Source organism: Acomys minous (assembly GCF_964271855.1).
Source record: "Acomys minous genome assembly, chromosome: 13".
Lineage (NCBI taxonomy): Eukaryota > Metazoa > Chordata > Mammalia > Rodentia > Muridae > Acomys > Acomys minous.
The window spans coordinates 111,599,233-111,624,925 of NC_140495.1; the positions used below are offsets into that span (position 1 = coordinate 111,599,233).

The 25,693-nt window shown below is 59.0% G+C and overlaps 4 protein-coding genes across 16 annotated transcripts in view; 2 read left to right on the forward strand and 2 right to left on the reverse strand.

The window, feature by feature from the left end:
• Nucleotides 1-12,934, reverse strand: part of COL11A2 (collagen type XI alpha 2 chain) — a 30,998-nt gene extending 18,064 nt beyond the window's left edge. Inside the window, exons 1-13 of one of the 10 annotated variants that reach the window (XM_084754753.1) lie at nucleotides 12,807-12,934; nucleotides 12,418-12,533; nucleotides 9,955-10,104; nucleotides 9,652-9,862; nucleotides 8,531-8,693; nucleotides 5,998-6,189; nucleotides 5,180-5,257; nucleotides 4,784-5,035; nucleotides 4,513-4,575; nucleotides 3,773-3,952; nucleotides 1,354-1,413; nucleotides 1,223-1,264; nucleotides 21-83 (exon numbers count right to left, since the gene is read on the reverse strand). In XM_084754753.1, the coding sequence (XP_084610879.1) occupies nucleotides 21-83; nucleotides 1,223-1,264; nucleotides 1,354-1,413; nucleotides 3,773-3,952; nucleotides 4,513-4,575; nucleotides 4,784-5,035; nucleotides 5,180-5,257; nucleotides 5,998-6,189; nucleotides 8,531-8,693; nucleotides 9,652-9,862; nucleotides 9,955-10,104; nucleotides 12,418-12,499 (1,536 nt within the window). In that variant the 5' untranslated portion in view covers nucleotides 12,500-12,533; nucleotides 12,807-12,934. Of the gene's footprint in view, nucleotides 1-20; nucleotides 84-1,222; nucleotides 1,265-1,353; nucleotides 1,414-3,772; nucleotides 3,953-4,512; nucleotides 4,576-4,783; nucleotides 5,036-5,179; nucleotides 5,258-5,997; nucleotides 6,190-8,530; nucleotides 8,694-9,651; nucleotides 9,863-9,954; nucleotides 10,105-12,417; nucleotides 12,721-12,806 lie in introns of those variants that run through there. The other 9 variants (XM_084754754.1, XM_084754751.1, XM_084754755.1 and 6 more) reach the window with 9 other exon arrangements.
• Nucleotides 12,935-13,726: 792 nt separating this feature from the next.
• On the reverse strand, nucleotides 13,727-19,957 carry RXRB (retinoid X receptor beta). Of its 3 annotated transcripts, none has more exons than XM_084754767.1 (10): nucleotides 19,568-19,957; nucleotides 18,732-18,949; nucleotides 18,079-18,235; nucleotides 17,590-17,769; nucleotides 16,256-16,428; nucleotides 15,671-15,800; nucleotides 15,398-15,530; nucleotides 15,191-15,282; nucleotides 14,852-14,957; nucleotides 13,727-14,753 (listed from the first exon to the last, which is right to left on the reverse strand). In XM_084754767.1, the coding sequence occupies exons 1-10, from the start codon at nucleotides 19,806-19,808 to the stop codon at nucleotides 14,606-14,608; spliced, it is 1,578 nt and encodes a 525-aa protein (XP_084610893.1). In that variant the 5' UTR covers nucleotides 19,809-19,957; the 3' UTR covers nucleotides 13,727-14,605. The 3 variants fall into 3 exon arrangements, with proteins under 3 accessions (XP_084610893.1, XP_084610892.1, XP_084610894.1); XM_084754766.1 differs by having other exon boundaries at nucleotides 15,191-15,294; XM_084754768.1 differs by lacking the exon at nucleotides 19,568-19,957 and adding an exon at nucleotides 19,285-19,529 and having other exon boundaries at nucleotides 15,191-15,294.
• A 321-nt stretch (nucleotides 19,958-20,278) lies between these two features.
• Nucleotides 20,279-23,255, forward strand: SLC39A7 (solute carrier family 39 member 7). Its single transcript, XM_084754769.1, has 7 exons — nucleotides 20,279-20,946; nucleotides 21,032-21,200; nucleotides 21,341-21,394; nucleotides 21,504-21,644; nucleotides 21,754-21,897; nucleotides 22,033-22,229; nucleotides 22,580-23,255. Exons 1-7 carry the CDS (start codon nucleotides 20,542-20,544, stop codon nucleotides 22,850-22,852), a joined length of 1,383 nt encoding a protein of 460 aa, XP_084610895.1. The 5' UTR covers nucleotides 20,279-20,541; the 3' UTR covers nucleotides 22,853-23,255.
• An 89-nt stretch (nucleotides 23,256-23,344) lies between these two features.
• HSD17B8 (hydroxysteroid 17-beta dehydrogenase 8) lies at nucleotides 23,345-25,459 on the forward strand. Of its 2 annotated transcripts, none has more exons than XM_084754771.1 (9): nucleotides 23,345-23,521; nucleotides 23,656-23,873; nucleotides 23,958-24,074; nucleotides 24,188-24,280; nucleotides 24,379-24,464; nucleotides 24,550-24,637; nucleotides 24,824-24,866; nucleotides 25,040-25,114; nucleotides 25,267-25,459. In XM_084754771.1, exons 1-9 carry the CDS (start codon nucleotides 23,350-23,352, stop codon nucleotides 25,281-25,283), a joined length of 909 nt encoding a protein of 302 aa, XP_084610897.1. In that variant the 5' UTR covers nucleotides 23,345-23,349; the 3' UTR covers nucleotides 25,284-25,459. The 2 variants fall into 2 exon arrangements, with proteins under 2 accessions (XP_084610897.1, XP_084610898.1); XM_084754772.1 differs by having other exon boundaries at nucleotides 23,390-23,521; nucleotides 24,553-24,637.
• Nucleotides 25,460-25,693: the final 234 nt, after the last annotated feature.

Sequence of the window (25,693 nt, forward strand, 5' to 3'; positions counted from 1 at the left end):
CACCAAGAACATTCACTTACCCTCTCCCCGGGGTCTCCAACTGGGCCTGGGTTCCCCTGGATACCAGGGGGTCCAGCTAACCCCTGAGGGACAAAAGAAGGAAAGTCAGTTGTGGACAACAGACAGAGGGGGCATGTGGCTGGGGTGCACATCAGACAGAAGGGGGCATGTGGCTTGGGATACAATCAGACAGGGGGCATGTGGCTGGGGTGCACATCAGACAGAAGGGGGCATGTGGCTTAGGGGTGCACATCAGACAGGGGGCATGTGGCTGTGGTGCACATCAGACAGAAGGGGGCATGTGGCTTAGGGGTGCACATCAGACAGGGGACATGTGGCTTAGGGGTGCACATCAGACAGGGGGCATGTGGCTGGGGTGCACATCAGACAGAAGGGGGCATGTGGCTGGGTGCACATCAGACAGAGGGGGGCATGTGGCTTAGGGGTGCACATCAGACAGAGGGGGGCATGTGGCTGGGGTGCACATCAGACAGAGGGGGGCATGTGGCTTAGGGGTGCACATTAGACAGAGGGGGCATGTAGCTTAGGGGTGCACATCAGACAGGGGGCATGTGGCTGGGGTGCACATCAGACAGAAGGGGCATGTGGCTTAGGGGCACACATCAGACAGAAGGGGGCATGTGACTGGGGTGCACATCAGACAGAAGGGGGCATGTGGCTTAGGGGTACACATCAGACAGAAGGGGCATGTGGCTTAGGGGTGCACATCAGACAGGGGGCATGTGGCTGGGGTACACATCAGACAGAAGGGGCATGTGGCTTAGGGGTGCACATTAGACAGAGGGGGCATGTAGCTTAGGGGTACACATCAGACAGAGGGGGCATGTAGCTTAGGGGTGCACATCAGACAGAAGGGGGCATGTGGCTGGGTGCACATCAGACAGAGGGGGCACATGGCTGGGGTGCACATCAGACAGAGGGAGCATGTGGCTTAGGGGTACACATCAGAGGGGGCATGTGGCTTAGGGGTACACATCAGACAGAGGGGGGCATGTGACTGGGGTGCACATCAGACAGAAGGGGGCACATGGCTGGGGTGCACATCAGGCAGAGGAGGCACGTGGCCGAGGAGTGGTCTCTACCGCAGCAGTTTTGGGAACTGGGAACTTGGACTGAAGAACTCTGCAGAGTAGAGGAGACCTGGACACACCCAGGCCAGGCCCAAAAGCACCTGCAGGAGCTGCTAACATGATACACTCACCGCAGGGCCTTCTGGGCCAGGGGGTCCCTCTACGAACATACCCTGTGGGTCAGACATCCAAAGTCAGAGGCCTACCTTATTACTTCCTCCTCCCTTGCGCCTCCCTCAGCCCTGTGACCAGTGCGACTTACAGGCTCCAGCACTGCAGGCTCCCCCTTCTCCCCCTTTAGCCCCCGGGGTCCATGAGCAACCTGAGGGAGACATACATGTAACCCCCAGTGGGGCCCGTGAACAGCCAGGACAACAGGGCTGCCCCATCCGAACTCCAGCCCTCACTCACAGGATCACCTCCGAACTGCAAGCCAGGTCCCTGGGCCACCCAAGCACGCACGCACATACACACTGCCACCCTGAGAGCCACTTTCCCCATTCAGGATTCCAAACCTCAGTACTCCTCTTCTGGGGGACCCTGCCCTGTCACAGAGGTCCCTTCTGACCCCAGGGATCCCTAGATAACCCCCATCCTCGCCCTACTGCCGAGTAGTGGGTACGCGTATTTCTTGGGGGCAGGGGTAAGGCAGGGAGCCAGGCGAGAGTCTGATTTTAAAAGCCGTGGGGTTTTCTCCAGAGAATTAAGAGACACAAGCTCTAACGGACAGCCGTTCATCTGTGGCTTGCTGCTGTTTGTTTTGAGACACTCGCTGTGTACCCCAGGCTGCCTTACCTCCCATGTGTTAGACCTGTAAGCGCCACCACCACGCTCGTTTCTAGTTCCAATTTCTAGTTGTAAGGGGTTCACAGGTTAAAACTGCCCAGCGGGGATCGGGGGTTGGCTCAGCGGTTAAGAGCCCTTGTTCTGGCAGAGGACCTGGGTTTGGTTCCCAGCAGCCACACGGTGGCTCACACCATCTGTAACTCCAGTTCTAGAGGATGTGACAGTGTGATCTGACCTCCACAGGCACCGTGTGTGTGTGTGTGTGTGTGTGTGTGTGTGTGTGTGTGTGTACAGGCAAAACACAGGCATCAAGGAGATTAAGAAAGTTGTTGCCACTGATATCTCAAATTCTGGCCTCTCAACTGGATTCTGGAAAAATACAGCAACTGGGGTCAGTCACCTAAACTTACTCAGAAGTAACTGGCACAATTCCCTAGCTCCCTTCCCAGCAAGGATGCTGCGCCTCTCCTCCCTCCCCTGCCCCATCTAGCTCTAAGTCCACCGGTCCCTCCCTCCCACTCTCCCCCCCCCCAGATCCCACCCCAAGCTCTAGGCCAGACCAAAGACAGTGACAGAGGGTGAGGACCATTTATCGCCACCCCAACCCCCCCCCTCAACAAAGCCCCTGAGACTCCCCCCTCCACCTCCATCTTGGCCTGTTCAGCACGATCAGTCCCCAGCTCAAGCACAAGGCAAAGGCAGCAAGGGTGGCAGCATCAGACACGCAGAGTACAGAGCTAGGCAGCAGCAGCAAGGGGGCAGCCATGACTGCAAAGCACAAAGTGGAGCCAAGGGGAAGGCGGCCAACAGAGGGACGTTTGAAAACCTGGGAAGTGACTGAGGAGATGAAACGAAGGGACACCCACTTGGAAGCAAGACTGACGCCAGAGCCAAGAAAAATTAAACATGGCCAGGATGGCTAGAAAACACACCGAACAAACAGGAAGTGGTTAGAGAGACAGGAAACGCTCGAGAAAAAAAGAATCCAGGAAGTGGACCTTCAAAAACAACATGGCTACCATGGCCAAGAGAGAAAAGAAGTTCACAAAACAAACAGAGAGTGACTCTCACAAAAAGAATTAAGAGGATAAAAGGCAAGATTCAGAAAAAAAAAACACAACATCAAGGCTGGGACACACAGAAACAGCCATGATAAATATCTAGGTCCACAATGGACGTTCTTATGATTTTGATAATCTGAGGTACCCAGGAAGTGTCTTATTGTCAAAGAAAATTTCCACAAGACAGGAAGAAAACCCTAACACAAACAATCCCTTTTAGCCCAGGCTCACACAGTCGCCAAGAGGAACATCAAGGCTAAGAAGATGGGGAAAGGCAGATCAGATGTGGCTAGAAAATGTGACACAGAAAGTTAGAAACTTTGGCATCCACATGGACATAAGGTTGTTTTGAGCAAGAGGCGGCAAGGGGGTCAGACAGAAACTGGACACGAAGCAGTTACTTATTGACGAGCATTTTTATAACGTAGCCAAAAAAAAAAGGAAGTTGCCATGGTTGCCACAAACAGAGGATCTACATTACAGGAAGGCAACGGGGTAAGACATTTGGCAGGAAAAAATAGGAAGTTATCTTCTCAAGCAACACAGACATCTCATGTGAAGAGAATGTGACAAACCAACAGGAAGTAGCTCACAGTCAACAAGGATCAAACAGGAAGTAGCTCATAGCCAACAAGGATCAAACAGGAAGTAGCTCACAGCCAACAAGGATCAAACAGGAAGTAGCTCACAGCCAACAAGGATCAAACAGGAAGTAGCTTACAGCCAACAAGGATCAAACAGGAAGTAGCTCACAGCCAACAAGGATCAAACAGGAAGCAATCCACGTAGCGCCCCCCGATGGCAAAGGATGGAATAGGAGCTGCTTTCACTTACGGCTCCTGAGTGAGCTGTCTCCGCAGAGAGGGCAGGGCCAAGCTCGGTCTCCTCACGATAATCATCCCCATAGCCATAGGTGTAATCGTAGAACCCTGCTGGGGGGTCTGTGCCACCCTCCCCATATTCCTCTGCCTGGAAACTGTCAGCTGTTGGGGGGACCTGAAGATCTGTCTGTTCCTTCCCAAGGACAGGGAGGGAGAAGGGGTAGATGAGGGTATTAGGCCTAAGAGGAGATGTCCTCTGGACCCCAGGGTTTGATGACTTCTAGCCCAAAGGATCTGAGGGTGACTGGAACTGAAGTTTCCTCCCTCAAGTGGGGAGGGGAGGGGCTGAATGGGAAGGAGTGACTGTGGTCGGGGGAAACAGTGGAGGACAGGGAGGGTGGCCGGAGGGCTGGACGCAGGACAGTAATGATGGTGAAGAATCCAAGACCAAAGACAGAGAGAGAAGAAAAAAGAGAGAGCGTTGGTCGGACAGAGTGCGGGTCTGAGAATGGCATCATGGCACAGAAAGAAGCCCACTGAACGCAACACGGAGACTCCACTCTAGTCAAAATACAGTGAGGAGGCAGTGACACCAGAAGAAACGGCCACATTTAGACAAGCAGGTGGCAGGTCCGGAGTGACCAGAAGAGGCTTAAGTGGGTATACAAAGAGCCCTCCAGCCAGGGAGGGGTGGCTCGTCGAGATGCTGTGAGGGTGGGGGCTCGGCTGGGATGAGGCTGGGGGCGAAGTTACCTCTGCAAGGAATGGCAAGGGGCTGGGCTCCAGGGCGCCTTCCTCTTCACCTGGAGTGGGGTACTAGCCCCAAGGGGAGGAGGAAAGGAGTAGGGGTGGCCATGAGAGTTTAGCAGGAAAGAAAGCAAAGCTGCGACCTATCCCCACCAGGATCTGGGATGAGGGGTGGGGAGATCTCAGATCTTGCGGCCCCTTTGAGGAAGACAGTTTAAGGAGAGTCAGTCTCCCGTGTCTATAAGTTGGGGGCAAAGATCTAGATGCCCCGCTCTACCTGCCGATAACCGCTGCCTCTGGTCCTGGGGGGGGCCCGGGCAGTGGGGGAAGCTGCCCGTCGAGCTGGGTGTCGGGAGGGGGGAGGCTGGTGGAGGGCTTTGCCAGAGCCTCCAGCTGGAGAGGGTCTCCCGGCTGGTGAGAGGGGCGCCTGCCTGGCTGCTGACCTCTTGGCAGGAGGGTTAGACTTTCGGGGAGGGGTCCGACGCCTCCTAGGGGAAGGGGGAACCCTGCGGTTGGAGCTTTGAGGACGCTGCAGTGGAGAAATAGGGGGCAGGCAGTGAGCAAGTGAACCTCCATAGTCTAGTGTCTCTCCCAGAAATTAGGGTGTGATGGGGGCTTAACACAGGAGACAGTGATGGGAGAAAAGGCAGAGGAGGAGGGGCCCTCAGGTTACCTGATAGTAAGGGGCCGTCCCTGTAGTCATCACATCGTAATAGGGGGGCTCGTAGTCATAGTAGAGAGGCTCAGTGGGCTGGGAGCAGGGAGGGGGACAGCCGGGGCAGGGCAGCAACGGGAGAATTGAAGGCGGGAGGTTCAGGAAGGAGGGCAGAAGGAGACAGTGTGTGGGGGGTGGGAAACAGGTGTGAAGTTGAGAACGGAAAGGTGGGCAGTGAGGAAGGAGAGAGTGGGCGGGGTGAGAAAAGAGGGGGTGGGTTCCCCATGTGGATAGAAGCAGACATGATTAAGAGATTGAGCCTCCTGTCTCCAGACTGTCCCAAGGACACATCTGTCACCCCGACACCCAGGTCCCCCAGCCCAGGTTTTCAACCCGCTTCCCTCCCACCTGGTGAGCCAGAGACCTCCACAGACCTCCACAGACCGCCCACCTTTGCCACCCCCTCTACCCCTAGGCCCTCCCTACCACTCCCGCTGGGTACCACACCTCAGCTTCATTCTCCTGCCCCCTCCTCCTGGGGCTCCCCTGCTCCCTACTGACTCCCAATCTCTTAATTCAAGAAAGCGATGGGAAGCCCGGGGCAGACAGGCAGAAGATACCACATGGCGGCACGCGGCTCCCGCCAGGCCTTCTCCATAATGACTCTTTTTATTTTTAAATGAAAATAAAAAGGATGATGACTGGGAGGAGGGAGTTATGACTGGGAACTGAGGAAAGGATGGGATGGAGCAGCATGGAACGCTGTGGGAACTGCCCTGGAGAAGCCCAGTGTCCACCCCATGACACTGCGGTTTCAGTTTGCCCGACTCCCTCACCTGCCGCTGGGGCTCCTGGCTCTGTGGCTTATGAAGTCTTGCTGGCTGCTTCTTTGGAGATCTCTGGGCTCTGTGAGGCTTCTGAATCTGAGGTCCATCGCCCTGTGCCTTCTCACACTCCAGATCCTTCTGTCCACAAGATTGATAGGCAGCTTGGACGCCTGGGACAATTACGAGCTCCTGAACATCACCCTGCAAGGACATGAGGTAGGGAAAAAGATGTAAGATGGACAGAGGAACTCAGAGGCAGAGGGAACAGTCTAGGCCAAGGTGACCTGGCAGATGGTCCGGCAAGTCAATGGGCGAGCAGGTAAGACAATGCATGCATCCAGAGGTAGCTCGGGGGCATCTGGGTGAATGTGCAGCTGGGTGGGTGGACGAATGGGTGGATGGGTGGATGGGTGGGTGGGTGGGTGGGTGGATGGATGGGTGGGTGGGTGGGTGGGTGGGTGGATGGGTGGGTGGGTGGATGGGTGGGTGGGTGGATGAGTGGATGAGTGGGTGGATGGGTGGCTGGGTGGGTGGATGGGTGGATGGGTGGGTGGGTGGATGGGTGGATGGATGGATGGGTGGGTGGATGGGTGGATGGGTGGGTGGATGGGTGGATGGATGGATGGATGGGTGGGTGGATAGGTGGGTAGATGGATGGGTGGGTGGATGGGTGGGTGGATGGGTGGGTGGATGGGTGGGTGGGTGGATGGATGGGTAGATGGATGGGTGGGTGGATGGGTGGATGGGTGGATGGATGGGTGGATGGGTAGGTGGGTGGATGGATGGGTGGATGGGTGGGTGGGTGGATGGGTGGATGGGTGGGTGGGTGGATGGGTGGATGGGTGGGTGGATGGGTGGGTGGATGGGTGGGTGGGTGGATGGATGGGTGGGTGGGTGGGTGGATGGGTGGGTGGATGGGTGGATGGGTGGATGGGTGGGTGGGTGGGTGGGTGGGTGGATGGGTGGGTGGATGGGTGGATGGGTGGATGGGTGGGTGGGTGGGTGGGTGGGTGGATGGGTGGGTGGGTGGATGGATGGGTGGGTGGGTGGATGGGTGGATGGGTGGATGGGTGGGTGGGTGGAGATGGATGGATGGGTGGGTGGATGGGTGGGTGGGTGGATGGGTGGATGGGTGGGTGGATGGGTGGATGGATGGATGGATGGGTGGGTGGATAGGTGGGTAGATGGATGGGTGGGTGGATGGGTGGATGGGTGGGTGGATGGGTGGGTGGATGGGTGGGTGGGTGGATGGATGGGTAGATGGATGGGTGGGTGGATGGGTGGATGGGTGGATGGATGGGTGGATGGGTAGGTGGGTGGATGGATGGGTGGATGGGTGGGTGGGTGGATGGGTGGATGGGTGGGTGGGTGGATGGGTGGATGGGTGGGTGGATGGGTGGGTGGGTGGATGGATGGGTGGATGGGTGGGTGGATGGGTGGGTGGATGGGTGGATGGGTGGATGGGTGGGTGGGTGGGTGGGTGGGTGGATGGGTGGGTGGGTGGATGGATGGGTGGGTGGGTGGATGGGTGGATGGGTGGATGGGTGGGTGGGTGGAGATGGATGGATGGGTGGGTGGATGGGTGGGTGGGTGGATGGGTGGGTGGATGGGTGGATGAATGGATGGGTGGGTGGGTGGGTGGATGGGTGGGTGGATGGATGGGTGGGTGGATGGGTGGGTAGATGGGTGGGTGGGTGGGTGGATGGGTGGATGGATGGATGGGTGGGTGGGTGGATGGATAGATGGGTGGGTGGATGGGTGGGTGAATAGATGGGTGGGTGGATGGGTGGACTGGCAGACTCGCAGGCTAATGAATGAGAGGCACAGAGTAAAGGTTACCCACTGCTGCCTAGCTCTAAGGATGGGTTAATGTGTGGGCAAAGGGCTTGCTGGCTGGGGGGCTGGTGAATGGGCAGAGGAGCAGCAGTGCAGTCTGTGGAGGATCTGTGGTTATGCGGGTGTGTGGACTGCTGCGTGTGTCCGTGTGCGTAGAAGAGTGGATGAGTGGGTAGATGGATGGGAAGGTTTAAGAGGGCAGGTAGATGGACGGACGGGTGGCTTGAAGGAGGAGGAGGAGTCGCGCAGGGGAAGCTGGTGAGTGGGTGAATATACACACAGGTGGCTGGGTAGCGGGTCAGGCAGGTAAGTGACAGGTGTCCGGGTGAATGTGCAGCTGGGTGGGCGGATGAGTGGGTGGTGGACGCACGCATGAGGGGTGGCCTGTGGGTGACTGGGCAGGTGAATAAACAAGTCCATCGGCTGAAGGAATCGACTGAGTTGGTGAAGAGGGGACAAATGAATGACTGAATGAACCGTCATGAGCCATATGTACATGAGGGGCCTCCTGAGGGCCACTGAGAAAAATCGGCCCTGAAAACAGGAAAAGGAAACCAAAAATAATGGGGAAAAAATAAAAAGATAAAAATAAAAAAGAAAATAAAATAAATCACGGGAAGAAATGAAGGCCTAAGCATAGGAAGATGGACGGCTGGAGCCGGAAGTGTGGGCCAGACTCACCCTCCCCGCCAGCTGCTGCCCTTACCTCAAAGACTTCGTCATCTAGGATGTGGGCACCGAAGATCACCACGCCGTTGGCGTCCAGCACCGGATGCGCACTCCGGGGAAGGGGCCGGGTAACACGCTTCTTACAGTCCACGATGAGGGTGACGGACTGACTCTTCACAGCCACCGCCACCCGGTGCCACCTAATCGTGGGGTGAGACATTCGTTCGTGTGACTGACTAGGGAAAGCAGGGGTCAACAGGGCTGGGACACAGCCAGCAGGAGTTGACGATGCTAACGAGGATAAGAGCCGGGCGTGGTGGTGCACGCCTTTAATCCCAGCACTCGGGAGGCAGAGGCAGGCGGATCCCTGTGAGTTCGAGGCCAGCCTGGTCTACAAAGCAAGTCCAGGACAGTCAAGGCTACACAGAGAGACCCTGACTCGAAAAACCAAAAAAAAAAATAATAATAATAATTACAAGGATAGCTGGTTGTGGTGGCGCAGGCCTTTAATCCCAGCACTTGGGAGGCAGAGGCAAGGGCATCGCTGTGAGTTCAAGGCCAGCCTGGTCTACAGAGTGAGTCCAGGACAGCCAAATTACAAGGATAAAGCAGGAGAAATGGCTGAAGGGTTGTTACAAGCACTTGCTGCTTTTCCAGACGACCTAGGTTCAATTCCCAGCACCCATAGGGTGGTTCACAACCACCTGTAACTCTAGTCTCTGGAGTTCTGACATCCTCTTCTGGCATGTTACGGGTACCGGGCACACACACAGTACATAGACATATGTGCAGACAAAGCACCCCCCCCCCCCGCCCACACACAGACTAAATTAAAAATTTGAAAGAATGGCAACAGTTCCCGCTGACCAGGTGCATATAGTGCAGGCACCTGTAGGCTTTCTCTAGTTGGGGTGTCATATGTGATGGTCTTTGTCTCACAGACATAGAAACTGAGGCTCAAAAAAGTCAAGTAACTTTCTCAATGTGCGAGCGGCAGACAGACTCTGAGACCCAAACCCCGGTCAAGAAGTGACAAGTTCAGGCATTGGCCAAGTGTCCCCAAAGGGCCAGTAGAGTCCTCAGTTTAGAGACTGGGAGTTCTGAGGCACTTTCTGCTGACAACGTGGGTCAGGCAGGACAGAGAACAAACTGACTTACTTGCCGTCTGCTAGGCTGAGGCCTCGGAAGACCGGCTGAGCTGGAGCTTGTGGCTGCCCCCTCTGATCCTCATACAGGAAGCGGACAGGGCGTCCGAGCTCCAGGCCCAGTTGTTGGACTCCCTGGGCACTGTATAGAGTGAGGAGGGGAGCCTGAAGGCCAGGGCGGGTCCGGACGACCGTCAGCAGAGAGAAGTCTTTGGGAAAGCCTCCTGGTACCCCAGAGAAAGAGATCCACAGACAGAGTGAGAGACAGAGAGATCCCAAGCCTCCTGCCACCACCTCCCCATCTCACTGCCCAGACCTGGGAAGAGCTGTCGGGTTGGCGCGCTGAGCTGGGCAGGTCGTGAGACACGGTAAGCCACATCATTTGGACAGGCCCCTTTTGATTTCCGGACGCCATCAGGAAGGGAGGGGAACCTCAGGGCTCGTAGCACGTCCACGGAGGGTGCACCTGGGAGAGGCAAGGTTAGAGTCAGGGGACAGGACATGCCCCAGGGAGGGTCTGAATAGGAAACACCCAGCTCTCCAACTCGGTCTCCCGTATTCTCCTGAAAGGACCTATGTGATGGGAAGCAGTGACCCAGAGGGGAAACGCGGCTAGCCGGGCTGGCACGCAGGTCTGCCACGCCCTCTCAGCCCTCACCCCGCTGCTCCCCTCCCCCCGCCCCCTCATAGCTGCTTCTCAAACTCACCGGCTCTGCCTCCCAGCTGGGAACACAACTAAGATTCCTCCTTCCTTCCTCCACCTCTCCCCGCTCCGGTCTCTGCCTCGGCTCCTGTCTGCACCTGTCGGACCCTCCCACCCGCTCTCCCTGGCTCCCTCACACCACTCATCCTTTTCTTTCCCTCTTTCCTCTTCTCCTCCTCCCTCTCTTTCCCTATCTGCCAGTCTCCGTCTTCCTGGCATCTGCTCGGTTTCTAGCACAAACAACATCTGGACAATCGATCACCCCGGGCACAGGGAGGCAGAGGCGGCTGTACAAGAGAGGTCTTCCAGTGGCTACAGACAGAGGGTTGAGGTGGGGGCAGGGGCAACTCTGCCTGTTGCTAAGGGGGGAGATACTTGAACAAGGTGGCCCAGACGCCTGGGCCCCAAGGCTTGGCCAATGGGTTTGGGGAGGGGGGAAGGGGAAGCTGCTGCAGCCACATGGAACAGGAGCAGGTCCAGGGCTCCACGCCACACATCTGTAGGTGCCATCGAGTTCTTGCCCAAGCCCCCCCACACCTGGAACCCCGTCCCCCACCACCTGAATCCAAAGATTCAAGTTGCAGGCCACCAGCCAGGTCGCCTTAGGGTTCAGTTTCCTGGGCCCAAACTCTAGAAAGCGAAGCCTGGCCCCCCCTAAAGCACACATTTCTCACACTGTCTCCACAGTGGAGAACTCCCACGGAGAGTGCTTGCAAAGTGTCGGTAGAGGTGTGGGGCGGGGCAGAGGCCAGGGCGGTTGGGAGAGCAGAGCCTGGTGGGGTGGATGAGGTGGGGCCGGCAGGAGAGAAAAGGCCCTTTGAGTCCCGGAGCTGAGGAAACCGCGACCTTCTCCCCACCCCCCCTACCCCCGCCCCTGAGGAGCCTGGCCCCAAAGTGTGGCAGCCCCACAAACACTGACACACAAGGGCAGCTTTGAGAGACCGTGGTACGGGAGACAGAGACAGAGAGACTCACAGAGACCCCAGGCCAAGGAGACCTCAAGGCCCCCACCCTCTACCAAAGCCCGATGGAGGACAGTCCCCCCCCCCCCACGCTCATTGCCCACAGGCCCGCCCACCTCAAGCCACATACTAACCCCACTGTCTTAGACCCACTGGCACCCCATCTAGTGCCCTGAGCCTCCGAATGCCCTGTCTTCTGTTCTCAGGAATTCTTCGTTCCCCATCTCCCTAGAGTGAGTCCCTCCTCCATCCAGTCAGCTCCCAAATAAGAGACAGTTACCTTGGTCAGCCCCCTGCCTAGACTCTGTAAACACCATGAGCTCCGTTTTTCTGTTTTTTCTTTGGTCTAATCTATATCCTTTGTGCCGTCATTCTGCCTATTTTCTCTGAGCAGAGAAAACATGAATAATGGAGATTTGCACGCGCGCGCACACACACACAAACACATACACACACGTATTCCAGGAGAGTAGAGCTGGCTTTCAGTCCTGCTTAGATCCAGTTATCAAATCCTCTTTTTGAGGAGCCTTTCCCTTCTGAAGGGGGGGGAAAAGGGAAAGATTGGCCGTGGACACCAGGGTCCCAGGGGAGTCCGGCTGGCCAGAGGGGGAGGGGAGGGGCAGGAATGCAAAGACTTGGCTCTGGCCTCAGACACCTGATCCTGGCCTGTCCAGCGGCCGTCCTGTTGGCAGCCAGCCCCGCTGCTCCCTAGAGCCAGCCGCGTGGCAGCATCCAGGGCACTGGGAGGGGTTGGGGGACCTAAAAAGGATGGGACAGTGGAGGTAGCCTTCTTTCCTAGCCTTCTAGGCTCTGACCTACAGATGTCACCCCGCTTCCTTTAACCATCGGCCCTGGTACCCACAACTCCGACATCAGCAAAGCCTGAGAATCCAGCCTAGTCAAGCTCTGGGCTGTTGGCACTACCCGACCTCTGCCAGTCATTTCAAGGAGGGAGAAGACAGTCCTACACTGGCTCCAAGGAACCTGTGTCATGCCTTTTATCCTAAACCCTGGTCACCCCAAATCTTTTAAGACTCAGAGGCTCCTACTCCAGACATCAGAGGTCCCTTCTGGGCAAACGCTACAACACGGAGGGAGGGAGGACTCCTCTTACCTGCCCATCCTGGGGCAGCGCTCAGCCCCAGCACCAGAGGTAGGAACAGAAGGAGGCGGTGGCAGCGGCTGCACCGCTCCATGGCTCAGAAGGCCAGGTCTGAGCTCCAGACAGCCCTGGTGTTGACAGCAGACAGAAGCCAGCTGAGCCTCGGAACCAGGACCCCGGGATGTCAGCAGCTTTCGGCAGCCAGCTCCATACAGCAAGGTGCTGTGGCAGGGACACCTCTTTTTGCTTGTCACTGCTGCTCGCTCCTCGGTGGCCGCTACTGTGTGCCCCTGGCCACCCTGGCAGCTCAGAGACCCCAGCTTGCCCCCGCCCCCAGGTCCAGCCCCCGCCTCTAGCTGCCCGCCCACAGCTAGCAAGGGGAAACCCCACCCCATCTGCACCTGGGCAGGGGAGTGTGGGGGCAGGAAGCCTTCCTCATTCGCTGGCCCTCCTTCTGGGGGGATTAAGTGACCCATGTGCACCCTTGGGTTGAATTTGAGGGAACACAATACACCTCTAGCCCCATGTCTTCTTAGGATCCTATGGTCCCGTCACACCATGGTCCGCCCTTGGGGGCCTAGAGCCCCTCTGCAGAGTCCAGGGAGGGACTCAGGGCACAGTGGGACAGAAGGGGCGGGCCTACGGGGTGACCGCCCCACGCCCACTCGTAATCAGGTCTCCATAATTACCTCCCTCATCCCGCCCCGTGTAATTACAGAGCAGTCCTGGGTGGGGTGTTTATAGACCCAGCTATAGATAGCGACTCAAAGGTGGGGGACGTGGGGTCGCCTGCAGAGCGGAGGGAGGCCAGAGATGGGAATATTGGCTAATGGGCCAAAAAGAAATACCGGACTAGGTAGAGCACAGCGAAAGGGGGCAGAGGACTGTGATGAGGGGCAGGAGATGCTGCTGGAAGGCTCTGGCCAAAGGGGGTCACACAGGGACGGCTGGCCGCTCTAGGAGGGTAACGCTGAGACCAGCGCGCCCCCAAAGGCGGGCACAGTGCCGGGTCTGCCCGGAGCCTGCGGCGCAGCCCGGGAGAAAGCTGCAGTGAGCTAGACGCCGCCGCCCGCTGGCGCTGGGAGGGCACCCTCGAACAAGGCGCCTTTGAAAAGCAGCCCCGCCCCCGACCTGGCACACCCTCTCCCCCTCCCGACAAAGCTCGCCTTGTCCCCCACCCTGCACCGCCTCTGCAGCCCTAGGGAACCTCGGGCTGTGGCAGTATCCAGGGAGCACGTCGAGGTTTCTCACCCGATATCCCCTCACCTAGACACCATGGTGCCCACTACCCATACAGTTACCTCAGTCCAGGACACAGGTATTTTAACTGGAAAGCGATTTTATGTGCGAGTGAAAGAGGGGGAGGGAACCCCCAAAGATATCCATGGTAAAATCCAGGCAGCTCAGCACCGTCTCTACAGGCTGCCCCCCCCAGGTCCCCCTGTTCCTGGCCAGTGAGCTGAGGACTAGGGAAGGGCCACCCAAAGCAGCCACCCCCGTCACAGCGCAGACACCTTGGGATGAGGAAGGCGAAGCAGCAGGGCTCCAGGGACAGGCCACCTGAGGGGCCTCCTTGCCCAAAGCCACCTCCAGCCCTGGCATTTAAGCCACCCTGGGGATGTACAGTACTTCTTTGAGTTTAACTCTCAGCCCCTCCTCGCAGGGGATTAAAAATAGCAGTGGGTTCCCCCATGTCCACTACCCCTTTACACTTCAGTCTGACTGCAGGGGCTGACGAGACAGAGGCAGGCCCCTCCCCCTGCCCCGTCTGACAAGATTGGGAGGATGAAGGCTGTCAGAGCCCTGCTCCCACACCATTAACTTGGGGGGCCTGCCCCACAACACCCCTTTCTGGGGGAGCGCCATTCCATTCTCCGAGGCAGGATGAGAAGGGCGTAGGGCCAGGATGAGAAATCACCCACACCATGGTGTAGGTGACCCCAATAAATTCAGAGACTCAAGGCCACTGAAGGTAGACATGTAGTCCTCACAGGATCTGGGGTTCCCTCTGACTTGGAGACCAAGGAAACCCCATTAAGTGTTGCCACATCCCTTGCAGGCTAGGGAAGTCCCTCCTGCGCTGCACCACTCGCCCCGCCCATGGCTCTGGCTGGGCCCTTGGCCCCTCCCACCCCACCCAGGCTCCAGTCCTCTTCCACGGTTCTCCCCACTGCTGAGAAGCACACATGTGCGTCTGGGTTCAGGCTAGCTGGTGGGGAGCCTCGAGCATCTCCATGAGGAAGGTGTCAATGGGGGTGTCGCCAATGAGCTTGAAGAAGAACAGGTGCTCCAGACACTTGAGGCCAATGGAGCGCAGGGCAGGAAGCCGGAGCAGCAGCTTGGCAAACCTGAGGTGGGGGCGGGAGAGAGTGAGCCAGCACTGCCCAAGCCCTGGACACACCCGGCCTCGCCCTCCGCGGGGCGCACAGCCCCAAGCCCTGCTCACCGGCCCTGCTGCTCAGGGTACTTCTGCTTGCAATAGGTCTCCAGGGACGCATACACCTTCTCCCGCAGGACCTCCACCTCCGCAGGGTTGGACAGTCCCTTGGCGTCTGGAATAGCACAGGAGGAAGAGGAAGAGGGAGGCAACAGGTGAATCAAGTCAGTGCAGACAGACATGCACACGGCGGCCCTCAGGATGCCCCTGAGGGTTTGTGGGTCAGGGTCAGAAGGGAGGGCATCAGTGAAGTGGCTTTTCTGGGCGGAGGGTCTTACTGAGGGGGACCACTGGAAGAGAAAGGCTCCCAGGCTGCCGTGGGCTACGAGGCGGGTGGCCTCCCCTTACCTGGGTTAAATAGAATGATTGCCCGCAGGCAGCCAAGCTCTGTCTTGTCCATCCTCATGTCCCGCATTTTGGACACTAGCTCTGTCAGCACCCTGGAGAGGGACCTGCAGGTCACTCAAAGGTCACAGCTCAGCCAGCCTTGGACACGGACCAGCCTATAGCCCCACCCCTTCTAGCTACAGGCCAGCCTGACCGAGGGCCACTGACCGATCAAAGATGGCTCCCACGCCTGCAGAATGGGCTGAGTTTCTGTGCACGTGAAGACCTGTGGCCAGGAGGATGCCATCTCGGACATCAATGGACCGATGGGAGAAGGACGCAATGAGGAGCTCATTCCAGCCTGCGGGCCAGAGGGCACGATGGGTCAGCAGACCAACACCAGCCACGGGAGCCAGAACACAAAGAAGACAGGGGCAGGGCAGAGGCCGCAGCTGCGCTCCCTGAGCGCCAGGAGGCTAAGGAGGGCCACGTGTCACCGACCTGCCCGCAGCAGTATGACCTGGTCGTCCAGGGGGAGGGAGGAGAAGTGCGGGATCCTCTTGGCCCACTCAACCAGCGTGAACAGCTGTTTGTCAGCTGCCTGGCAGATGTTAGTCACTGGGTCATTTGGCTGCAGAGAGAGGGTAAGGCCCCTGCCTGGAGAGGGGCTTTTGATACGCCTTTACACCTTCACGCCCCGTCTAAACCCGCCACCGCAGTCCAGGCTTCTCCCATGGCAGTCACGGAAACCATTGATGTGGGACTGTCCAATGGGAGCAGTGGTGACGGAGCCTTCACTCCACATCAGGATAAGACTTTCTGAGACAGGGTCTCACTACGGAGTCCTGACTGGCCCAGAACTTGCTATGTAGACCAGGCTGGCCTTGAACTCATGGAGATCCACCCAAGTGCTGACATTATAGACACGTGCCACTACACCTGGCTCGCCTCAGGTTATTGGAAGGCCTTTCAGTTCAGGGCAAGGTGAGGGGGGTGGAAGGAAGGGAGGAGGACAGATCAAGCACACTGGACTCTCTTTTCCCCCACCCCCATCTTGAGGGAGAAGGGGTCAACCCCATCACTCACGCTGCTGCCGCCACCCCCGGTTCCCCCAGGGCCCTCCACGCCTTGGTCACTCTTCTGCTCCACAGCAAGCTCTGCCTCCAGGATCCTGTCCACAGGCATCTCCTCAGGGGCTCCCCCAGGCCCATCCGCATCCCCATCTTTGTCTTTCCCCCGCTGTCGCTCCTCCTGTACCGCTGTGGGGTGGGGAGAGAAATGCAAAATTAGAAGCCAGCTATGAAGGGTCTAAATCTCACTGGGGCTTCTCAGGGCCGTGTCCCGTGGGAGATGAAGTGACTAGAAATGCAAGGCTAGGACGCACTCGAAGCAGAAGGGCTCTCAGCGCGAGACGGCCTGCCCAGCACACACAGGGCGCTCTCTCCCCCATCACCACAGGCGTAACTAAACAGGCAGAATAACAGTTCCGACTGACAACAGAACGTGAAAGAGCCAGGGGAGAATCTATGTTTAAATGGGGCCGACGATGAGCTAAAATACATGCCAGCACACTCAGTCCCTGCAGCGTCTTAATGGCCTTGAGGGTTCCCGCGTCCATGTTTAGGGACAAGGAACTGAGGCTGACGACACTCAATAGCCTCCTCAGCCCAAGCAGTGCAGACCACGTACACACTGGACCCAGACTCGCCTGACGGCAAGCTCTACGCCCTGCTGCTGTGTGGCCCTGGGAAAGCTGTGATTCGGCTTCTTTAAAGCAGGGATTAGACCACATTAAGCCCTAAAATGTCTGCTAGAATTCCAGGAACTGGGTTTAGATAGAAACAGAGAAGAGGGCACCAAGTCCTGACCTCGTCTGAGATTCTGTGGCTTAACCGGTTAGAGTCTCCGGATCCCAAGAAGGGCTGGGAGGGCAGAGGACGGACACAGCCTCGGAGAGAGGAAGGGGCTGTGTGAAGTGGACAGGACAGAGACCCATCGGGGCGACAGGTCATCTCACCCTAAGACTAAACCATGCTGGCCAGCCCACAGCACCACAGGGCTAACCCTCAGGAGCAACCATTAAGATAGAAACTCAGGACAGAGAGGCAGGTGAATTGCTGTGAGTTCGAGGTCAGCTTGGTCTACACAGCGAGCCCAGGACAGCCAAGGCTACACAGAGAAACCCTGTCTCAAAAAAACTGTCCCAAAAAACCAAAAATAAAATAAAATAAAATAAAAAAGAAACTCAGGACCGAAGCAGGGCAAGGTACCAAAGACCAAGCTGAGGAGGACAGGAAAGAGAAATCAAACTTCGCCCCCTGGAGGAGAGAAAGAACCATCCCAGAGCTGTGCCTCCTCCAGGCTCTCCCACAGGGTGGGAGGCAGACCTGGGGCTTGAGGCCTGACGGGCAGGACCTCACCTTCCCGCTTCATGCCGGTGGCCAGGCACTTCTGATAGCGACAGTACTGGCACCTGTTCCGCTGCCGCTTGTCGACCGTGCAGTCCTTGTTATCGCGGCAGGAGTAGGTCAGGTCCTTGCGAATGGTGCGCTTGAAGAAGCCCTTGCAGCCCTCACAGCTGTACACCCCGTAGTGCTTGCCTACAAGGGGAGAGTGCGGCAGTGAGCAAGCTTCACGGAGACCTCGTATTCAGTCCCTTGCCAATCTGCTCACAGGGGAATAAAGTCTAAACCCTTGCTGTGTTCCACCCAAAAAGGTACAGACAACTCAGTCCTTGGTGATCAGAAACCCTGTGCCAGCCCCTCTCCTGCCCCTGCCTGCATCTGACAGGAATGTAGAGGTGCCCCGGGCTCCTTGCTCTGGCCAGCCTCAGGAGCCGCGGGAACCTTGTAGGCAGTGGTAAACAGCCCAGGTGCTTTCTTCCTCTGCACCTGCGCTGAGGCTCATACCTGAGCTCCGGTCCCCGCAGATTGCACATAGCCGCTTGCCAGCCCCAGGACCACCTGGAGGGGGTGGACAGTGCAGGCCCCGGACCCCTAAGACAGGCGGCTTCACGTCTTCAGGGGGGCCAGACCCACCCCCGGGGAGCGACACTGTAGAGTTAATCTGGGGTGGGGGAAATAAGGAAGTCACAGGAGACCTCTCAGATGTCAGGGAAGCCATCCCTACTGTTTCCCCCGGGACTCTGGGCTACCCATCCCAGGGGCACTGGTGATGACCGCAGCCTGACAGAAGGGGCTTTCCTTCCCTGAAGCAGGACCCCAAGAAAGGACCTCGTACAACACAGTGGCCCTGAAGGACACGTTGTCTTGGGAGGGAACACAGAACCAAAAGGGCAGAGAGTCACTGTGAGCTGAAAAGGACATCAAGAATATTCCCTTTGGTCTTAACATTTTTGTTTTCAAAATATGGCTGAGAAGCATGCCCCAAAAGACCGTTCACTTCAGGAAGAGCTCTGAGACCACAGGCCTGCTAGGATTGGAGAACCAGAAAGGTCAGTGGGTCATGGGGAAGTTCACGCAAAGATCTGGGGGGGGGGGGAGGCCAGAAGGTGGGGACAAGTAAATGAAGCAGAGGCAATAAATAGGTCACAACCTCTCACCTGAGGACTGCTGACAGGCCCGGAGAATCCTGGGGGAGCCGGAGGGGGCAGACCAGGGGACCCCATGGAAGAACTGATGACTGGGAAGGGCGAGCCCAGTGGAGGGGGTGGCATTGGAGGTGGAGGTGCTGAAGGGGTGGGAGGTGGACCAGGAGGAGAAGGGGGAGGGATCCCCTGGGAAAGGGGATTCGGGGAGGAGCTGTCTGGGCTTCGGGAATCTTGAGAGGCAGGCACACACAGGCAGACACACAGACAGGAAAGACAAGAAGAGAAAGTGAGTCTTTTGATCATCCAAACCGACACTTTAATTCTCCCTGACCCACACCACACCCGACAACCCCAGAGTTCAGAAAACACCAAGTTGCCAAACAACAATTTCACTCCTAATTTCAGCCGCGAGAGGAGGCAGTTCAGCCGGAGGCTACTGGGTCATCCCAGGCTGACCTCTGGGGGAGGGGGTGGGGGAGAAGCACGTGGGAAGGGGGGTGGACCAGCGAGCCCCCTCGCCTCCAACTTAGAACAATCGGGGCAGACGCCGCCCAGAAGATAATACCCGGTTGCCGGCGCGCAAGCTCAGCCTTCGAACGAACGCCCTGAGTCCTCCAGCCCAACGGGAAAGGTGTCCTTCCCACGCCCGCCCGCCCGCCCGCCAACGCGCACGCAGGCCCCGCGCGCCCGCACCTGGAGGGCGGAAGCTCCCCCGCCGCGCCCCGCCCCGGGGGAGGGCGCAGGGCCTCAGGACGGAGAGGGCGCGTGTTTACAAACAAGGGGGCGGGGGCGCGGGGAGGGGAGGACAGGGGAGGGGGCGCCGCCGGCCGGGCCCACGGGACACTCACCCCGCCCGCGGTCGCCCATCCCGTCCCGGCCAGCCTCCCCCGGCTCCGGCTCCGGCTCCGGCTCCGGCGCGTGCTGCTCTCCGGCCGCCCCCGCCGCCGCCGCCGCGGGATCCAGCCAGGGCCGCCGCCGCCGCCACCGGGACGCGACCCCACAATGCATCTCTTTTCTCACCCCCACCGGCCCACACTGCCCCGCGGCATGCCGCGGCGGGAGGAAGGGCGGCCGGGCGGCCCAAGACATGACGCCGGGGCCGAGGGCCGGGGAAGCCGGAGAGGCGGCGGCGGGGACGCGCAGGGGGAGGAGGAGGAGGGGAGACTCGGGGACAGGACGGCGGGCTCCGGCCCGTGGCAGCGCCGCTCGTCAGGCGCCGCGCCCGGCTCGGCGGCCGAGTGACAGCCCCGGCGCGGCCGCCATCTTTGTACAGACGGGAAGTCTGGGCTCGAGCTCCCGCCCCCCCTCGCCTGGGCTGGGAACGGAGGAGGCGTCTCCGTCCGTCGGCCGCCTCGCCCGCCGTCCCCTCAGATAACCCCGGCTCTGCGCGTGCGCGCCGGGGCCGGGGCCGCGCCGCCACCGGGGCGCCGCCATGTTGGTAAAGGTAGCGGGGCGCGGGCGGGCGGAAGGGGACTTCCTGGTCTCGCGGGAGCTGGAGGCGTGAGTGCCACGTCCTCCCAGCGAACCGAGAACCGAGAGGACCCCGGAGCCGGTGAGAACTCCCTGCTGCTCCCTTACGGCGCTTCCCAGGCCCGGTCCCCGGCTGGCGGGCCATAGAGACCAGGGCCCAGAGAGGCCGTGGAGGTGCCGGACCCGAGGCTAGAGCGGCGTCCGAAGGCGGGGTGGGGGGGCCCTGCATCCGCGAAGGGTGTCGGGGATAAAGAGACCATGTAAGAGGGTTTGAGCAAGCCGTGGGCGCGAGTGGAGTACAGCGGGCGCCCGCCCCCCATAAGTAGTAGAGTCGGCGTCTCTGGCCAGCGTGATGGCCGGGGGCCCACGGGCCCCGCACTGGGTGGCTGCGGGACTGCTGACCTGGGCGGCTTTGGGGCTGCTGGCGGCCGGACACGAGGGTCACGATGACCCGCACCGAGACGTGGAAGAGGATTTCCACGGCCACGGGCACTCACACGACGCTTTCCACCGTGGCCACAGCCATGCCCATGGTCACGGCCACACTCACGAGAGCATCTGGCACGGGCATGCCCACAGCCACGACCATGGACACTCACACGGGGATTTGCACCATGGCCACAGCCATGGCCACTCCCACGACAGCCACCACCACGGAGGACACAGACATGCCCACGAACATGGCCACGGAGCCTCTAGGGAGGCTGCGGCTCCAGGCATGAAGCACCAGCTGGACACTGTCACGCTCTGGGCCTATGTGAGTCCCCCAGGGGATGTGGGGAGGAGGGACTGGCTCTGAATTGTTGGGGAGCTCCGTGTTTGCTTTCTGATTCTTACGACAGGCGCTGGGGGCCACCGTGCTGATCTCGGCAGCCCCGTTCTTCGTGCTCTTTCTCATCCCAGTGGAGTCAAACTCTCCCAGGCATCGCTCTCTGCTCCAGATCTTGCTCAGCTTTGCTTCCGGCGGCCTCCTGGGTGATGCCTTCCTGCACCTTATCCCTCATGCTCTGGGTAAGTGACGTCTCTGGACTCAAAAGCTTAAGCTGTTTGGTTCTTTGGAAGGAAAGGGAGCTCTTGCTCATTTGTGATCCCAGATTTCCCAGTTGTCCTCACATGCACATCTCTCAAGCCCTTTTCCCTTATTCCCACAGAGCCTCACTCTCATCACACACAGGAGCAGCCAGGACACGGACACTCCCACAGTGGTGAGAAAGATGGGGTGCTGGGAAAGGTCTGCCTCCCACTCTTCACCTCCCACACGTGAGATGGGTCCAGAACCCACATCCCCTCACGCCTTGCTGTGTCTGTCCCCAGGCCAGGGCCCCATCCTCTCTGTGGGGCTGTGGGTTCTCAGTGGGATTGTCGCCTTCCTCGTGGTGGAGAAATTTGTGAGACATGTAAAAGGAGGACACGGGCACAGTCACGCACACGGGAGCCATGGACATGGAAGACAGGGTGAGCCCACACTGAGTGCCACGGAGCACACGCAGGCTCCTGTGGTGGAGCAGGCCTCCTGTGGAGGACACCAACAAGCTGTGTTCTGATCCATCCCGTCCTCCTTCAGGATCTCCTTCAAAGGAGCAGCCCAGCTCAGAGGCAGCAGAAAAGGACACGGGCTTGCGGAGAAGGAGAGGAGGAGACACAGGGCCCAGAGATGGCCCAGCGAAACCTCAGAACCCTGAGGAGGAAGAAGAAAAGCCAGGCTCAGGTAAGGGTGAGTGGGGTCAGGGAATTCACAGGACGGGTGCTGTAGGTGCCGCTGCAGCCCTGGAAAAGTCCCGGGGCCACAGGTGGGACTGGAGGTGATGGCGCCTTCAACCATTCTGTCTTGTCTCTGCAAAAGACCTGCGTGTGTCTGGATACCTGAATCTGGCTGCTGACTTGGCACACAACTTCACAGACGGACTGGCCATTGGTGCTTCCTTTCGTGGGGGCCAAGGGCTCGGGATCCTGACCACAATGACAGTCCTGCTACATGAGGTGCCTCATGAGGTCGGCGACTTTGCCATCTTAGTCCAGTCTGGCTGCAGCAAAAAACAGGTTGGTGTCAACTGCCTGTCATCAGGTCCCAGCTCGCCTTAGAAATGGGGTGGTTCCTTTGCCTCTGGCTCTGCATGGTTGCACTGTGACCTTCACGTATGGACAGCCTGGACAGGACCTCCTTTCTCAGGAGCTGTTCTAGTACTCTCTCCTTAACCCTTTTTTTTTTGGGGGGGGGGGGGGGGAACCTGGCTCTTTTGGAGAGCCGGGGCCTGAGGCAGAGACTCTCTGTTAGCTGCCCAGGGGCCCCAGGCAGCCACCTGCCTCTGCTTCCTGTTGCTGATGACAGAATCATGGACACTTAACCTCTCTAGCTGTGGATGACCTTGTCTCTCTCTTCTGCCCACCAGGCGATGCGTCTGCAACTCCTGACCGCAGTAGGAGCACTGGCCGGCACAGCCTGTGCTCTTCTCACCGAGGGAGGGGCAGTGGGCAGTGAAGCAGCAGGTGGCGCGGGGCCTGGCTGGGTCCTGCCCTTCACTGCAGGTGGCTTCATCTACGTAGCAACAGTGTCTGTGCTGCCCGAGCTGTTGAGGGAGGCATCCCCACTGCAGTCCCTTCTGGAGGTGCTGGGGCTGCTGGGGGGCGTCCTCATGATGGTGCTGATCGCCCACCTCGAGTGAGGGAGGGGTGGGCCTCAGGTGTGACAGCCACACAGCATGAGAGCCAGCGGGACCAAGTGTGGGACACTATCCAACACCAAGTGTGGGGGTATAATTGGGGCCGTGAGGAAGGCTGGGGTGAGGGCAGCCTACCCAGTGGTGCCAGCACCAACATGCCACACAGGGTGCTCTGCGGCCTGTCTCCCTCTGACTGGTTCCATGGCTTCAGCGGAGACCTCGCAGGAGGCACTGGATCGGGGTAGACATCAATCGTGTGTCCTGATTTGGAAGTAGAGGGTGGGAGTATTCCTTGGTAAAATCTAATGGGCCAGATTTGTTTTTGTTTCTATTCATTTTATATCACTGTTTAAATGGGTGTGGAGGAACAGTAACCAGAAATAAAGTACTTGGATCTCCTGCCCCACATGCAGCCTTTGTCTTTTTGGGGGGAATGGGGTCCCCCTGTCCCCTGGATTCCCTAGGTCCCCGAGGGTTGGTGGGTGGCTACGCCCCCCGCGATGGGAGGTCCACACGCTGCCAAAGGCCTGAGGCTGAGGCAGTTCCCGTTGGACCCCGACCGAGGCTGGCCACGCCCCGCCGTGCTCCGATTGGCTTGGGCTCGGGGCCGCCCACCCACGGCCGTCATGGCGTCTCAGCTCCGGCTCTGCTCCGCGCTGGCCCTGGTCACAGGTTCAGGGTTCCCCCCAGGGTGGGTTGGGGTGCCCCGGCCATGTCAGCAAGAGCCACCTCTGGGGTCCCGGTTCTCTGAGTTTCAGTAACTTTGCGCCCCGTGTTCTCCCGCTGCCGCGGACTCTCCCACTCAGGTGCCGGTAGCGGCATCGGCCGTGCCATCAGCGTGCGCCTCGCGGCTGAGGGCGCCGCAGTGGCCGCCTGCGACCTGGACGCGGCGGCGGCACAGGACACCGTGCGGCTGCTGGGCGGCCCGGGGAGCGAGCACGGGGCGCCGCGCGCGCAGCACGCTGCCTTCCAGGCCGACGTGTCGCAGGGCCCCGCAGCCAGGCGCCTGCTGGAGCAAGTGCAGGTGAAGCAGCGCCGCGCGCGCCCCGCAGAGCCCCTGGCCGGCCCTTTGTGGTCTCTGGTGTCAGCCTCCCCCTCCCTCCCATAGGCCTGCTATGCTCGCCCGCCATCTGTCGTTGTGTCCTGTGCGGGCATCACACGCGATGAGTTTCTGCTCCACATGTCAGAAGAAGACTGGGACAGAGTCATAGCTGTCAACCTCAAGGTGGTGATCTCTGAACCTGTGACTTGCACCCGCCCCCAGCCCAGGATAGGACTTGGAGGAGGGCTGCCTGCACCCCAGCTGATCTTGCTAGCCTTCTTATCCTCTCGTGCCAGGGCACTTTCCTAGTCACCCAGGCTGCAGCCCAGGCTTTGGTGTCCAGTGGCGGTCGCGGCTCCATCATCAACATTAGTAGCATCATTGGAAAGGTCAGGTTGACTTGGGCTGGGCCAGCTAGCCACATGGGCACTGGGAAGCGGCTCCCCTAGAGACTCCTGACTCACTCCCGGTCTCTGATTCACCGTAGGTGGGGAATATTGGACAAACAAATTATGCGTCCTCTAAAGCGGGAGTGATTGGGCTCACACAGACTGCAGCCCGAGAGCTTGGACGGTGGGTCAAGGCGGGGGCACCTTGGGGACCTTGCTGAGGGGAGGGTCAGTGTCCTTCCCAGGGTCAGCATCCACTCTTCCTCCAGCAGTCATGGGATCCGATGTAACTCAGTCCTCCCAGGGTTCATTGCAACGCCCATGACCCAGAAAATGCCAGAGAAAGTGAAGGACAAGGTAGGCTGGGGGCGGGGGCGCGGGGGGGGGGGGCTGTCTGTCAGAGCAGGTCTCTGAGGGAGATTGCTGGGCACAGCGCAACCAGTAAGTATACCAGACATGTACCATTTACGTAATGAGGGATGAAAAAACAAGGGGGAAAAAACGTCCATAAAAGAAACTTTTACCCACGTGTTTCCTTAACAGGTAACTGCAATGATTCCATTGGGACACATGGGGGACCCTGAGGGTGAGCACTGGGAGAAGCCTCTGAGGAGGGAACTGGAACGGAACCTTAAATCTGTAGTACCTCTGAAAAGGTCGCACAGGGATTACTGATTGGTGTGGGTTTCGGGGCTTAGGGGAGGGCACAGCCACCCTGATCTAAGGAAGTCACACTGCCCCTCCCCCACCACCCCGTAGATGTGGCAGATGTGGTTGCATTCTTGGCATCTGAAGACAGTGGATACATCACAGGGGCCTCGGTGGAAGTCACTGGTATGAGACCTTCACGAGGAGGGCGGGCAGAAAAGCAGACTGCGTGAGAAAGCGAGGGGACCCTGCAGGCTGAAGGGGACAGAAGTGGGTGCCTGGCCACACATCTCACCACCATGCACCTGTCCCGATGTCTCTCTCTCTCTCTCTCTCAGGAGGTCTTTTCATGTAAATGCCTCGTGGAAGCTGGACTCTGCTCACCCCCCACCCCACTGCCTGGCCTCCTGCTGATGGGGACGCTAAGTTCCCAGGCTACAAAAGGGATGGCAGTGTGTGGCTCGGGCGTGCTGAATGTGGAAGGCAGGGGTGCTTGTGACCCTAATAAATTCCAAATCCTCTTCCCTGCCACCTCCGGTTCTTCTTGTGTCCAAGCCTCAGACCCTTCCCCACCTCCCCCTCTCTCCCCTTTGCGAAGAATTGTTCCCTTTCACTGCCTGGTCTCCCAGGGCAACCCCCGCCGCCGGGAGTGAGAGGAAAGAGCGTGTGTCACTGTGTATGCGTGACACTCTGGGTCTTTTCAGAGGGGGGGTGTCTGTCCCCACACCCCTCTCATTGGTTCTGCAGCACCAGTCATGCCCCCCA

Coding starts and splice junctions, on each gene's coding strand:
- RXRB (XM_084754766.1), bottom strand. CDS start 19,808: ATGTCTTGGGCCGCCCGGCCGCCCTTCCTCCCGCCGCGGCATGCCGCG. Junction 18,950..19,567: donor GATGGGCGACCGCGGGCGGG/GTGAGTGTCCCG, acceptor CTGCCTCTCAAG/ATTCCCGAAGCCCAGACAGC. Junction 15,801..16,255: donor CCGGGGGTGGCGGCAGCAGC/GTGAGTGATGGG, acceptor CTCTCTCTGCAG/CCAAATGACCCAGTGACTAA.
- SLC39A7 (XM_084754769.1), top strand. CDS start 20,542: ATGGCCGGGGGCCCACGGGCCCCGCACTGGGTGGCTGCGGGACTGCTG. Junction 20,947..21,031: donor CTGTCACGCTCTGGGCCTAT/GTGAGTCCCCCA, acceptor TTCTTACGACAG/GCGCTGGGGGCCACCGTGCT. Junction 21,201..21,340: donor CCTTATCCCTCATGCTCTGG/GTAAGTGACGTC, acceptor TTATTCCCACAG/AGCCTCACTCTCATCACACA.
- HSD17B8 (XM_084754771.1), top strand. CDS start 23,350: ATGGGAGGTCCACACGCTGCCAAAGGCCTGAGGCTGAGGCAGTTCCCG. Junction 23,874..23,957: donor GCCTGCTGGAGCAAGTGCAG/GTGAAGCAGCGC, acceptor TCCCTCCCATAG/GCCTGCTATGCTCGCCCGCC. Junction 24,638..24,823: donor CAGAGAAAGTGAAGGACAAG/GTAGGCTGGGGG, acceptor TTTCCTTAACAG/GTAACTGCAATGATTCCATT.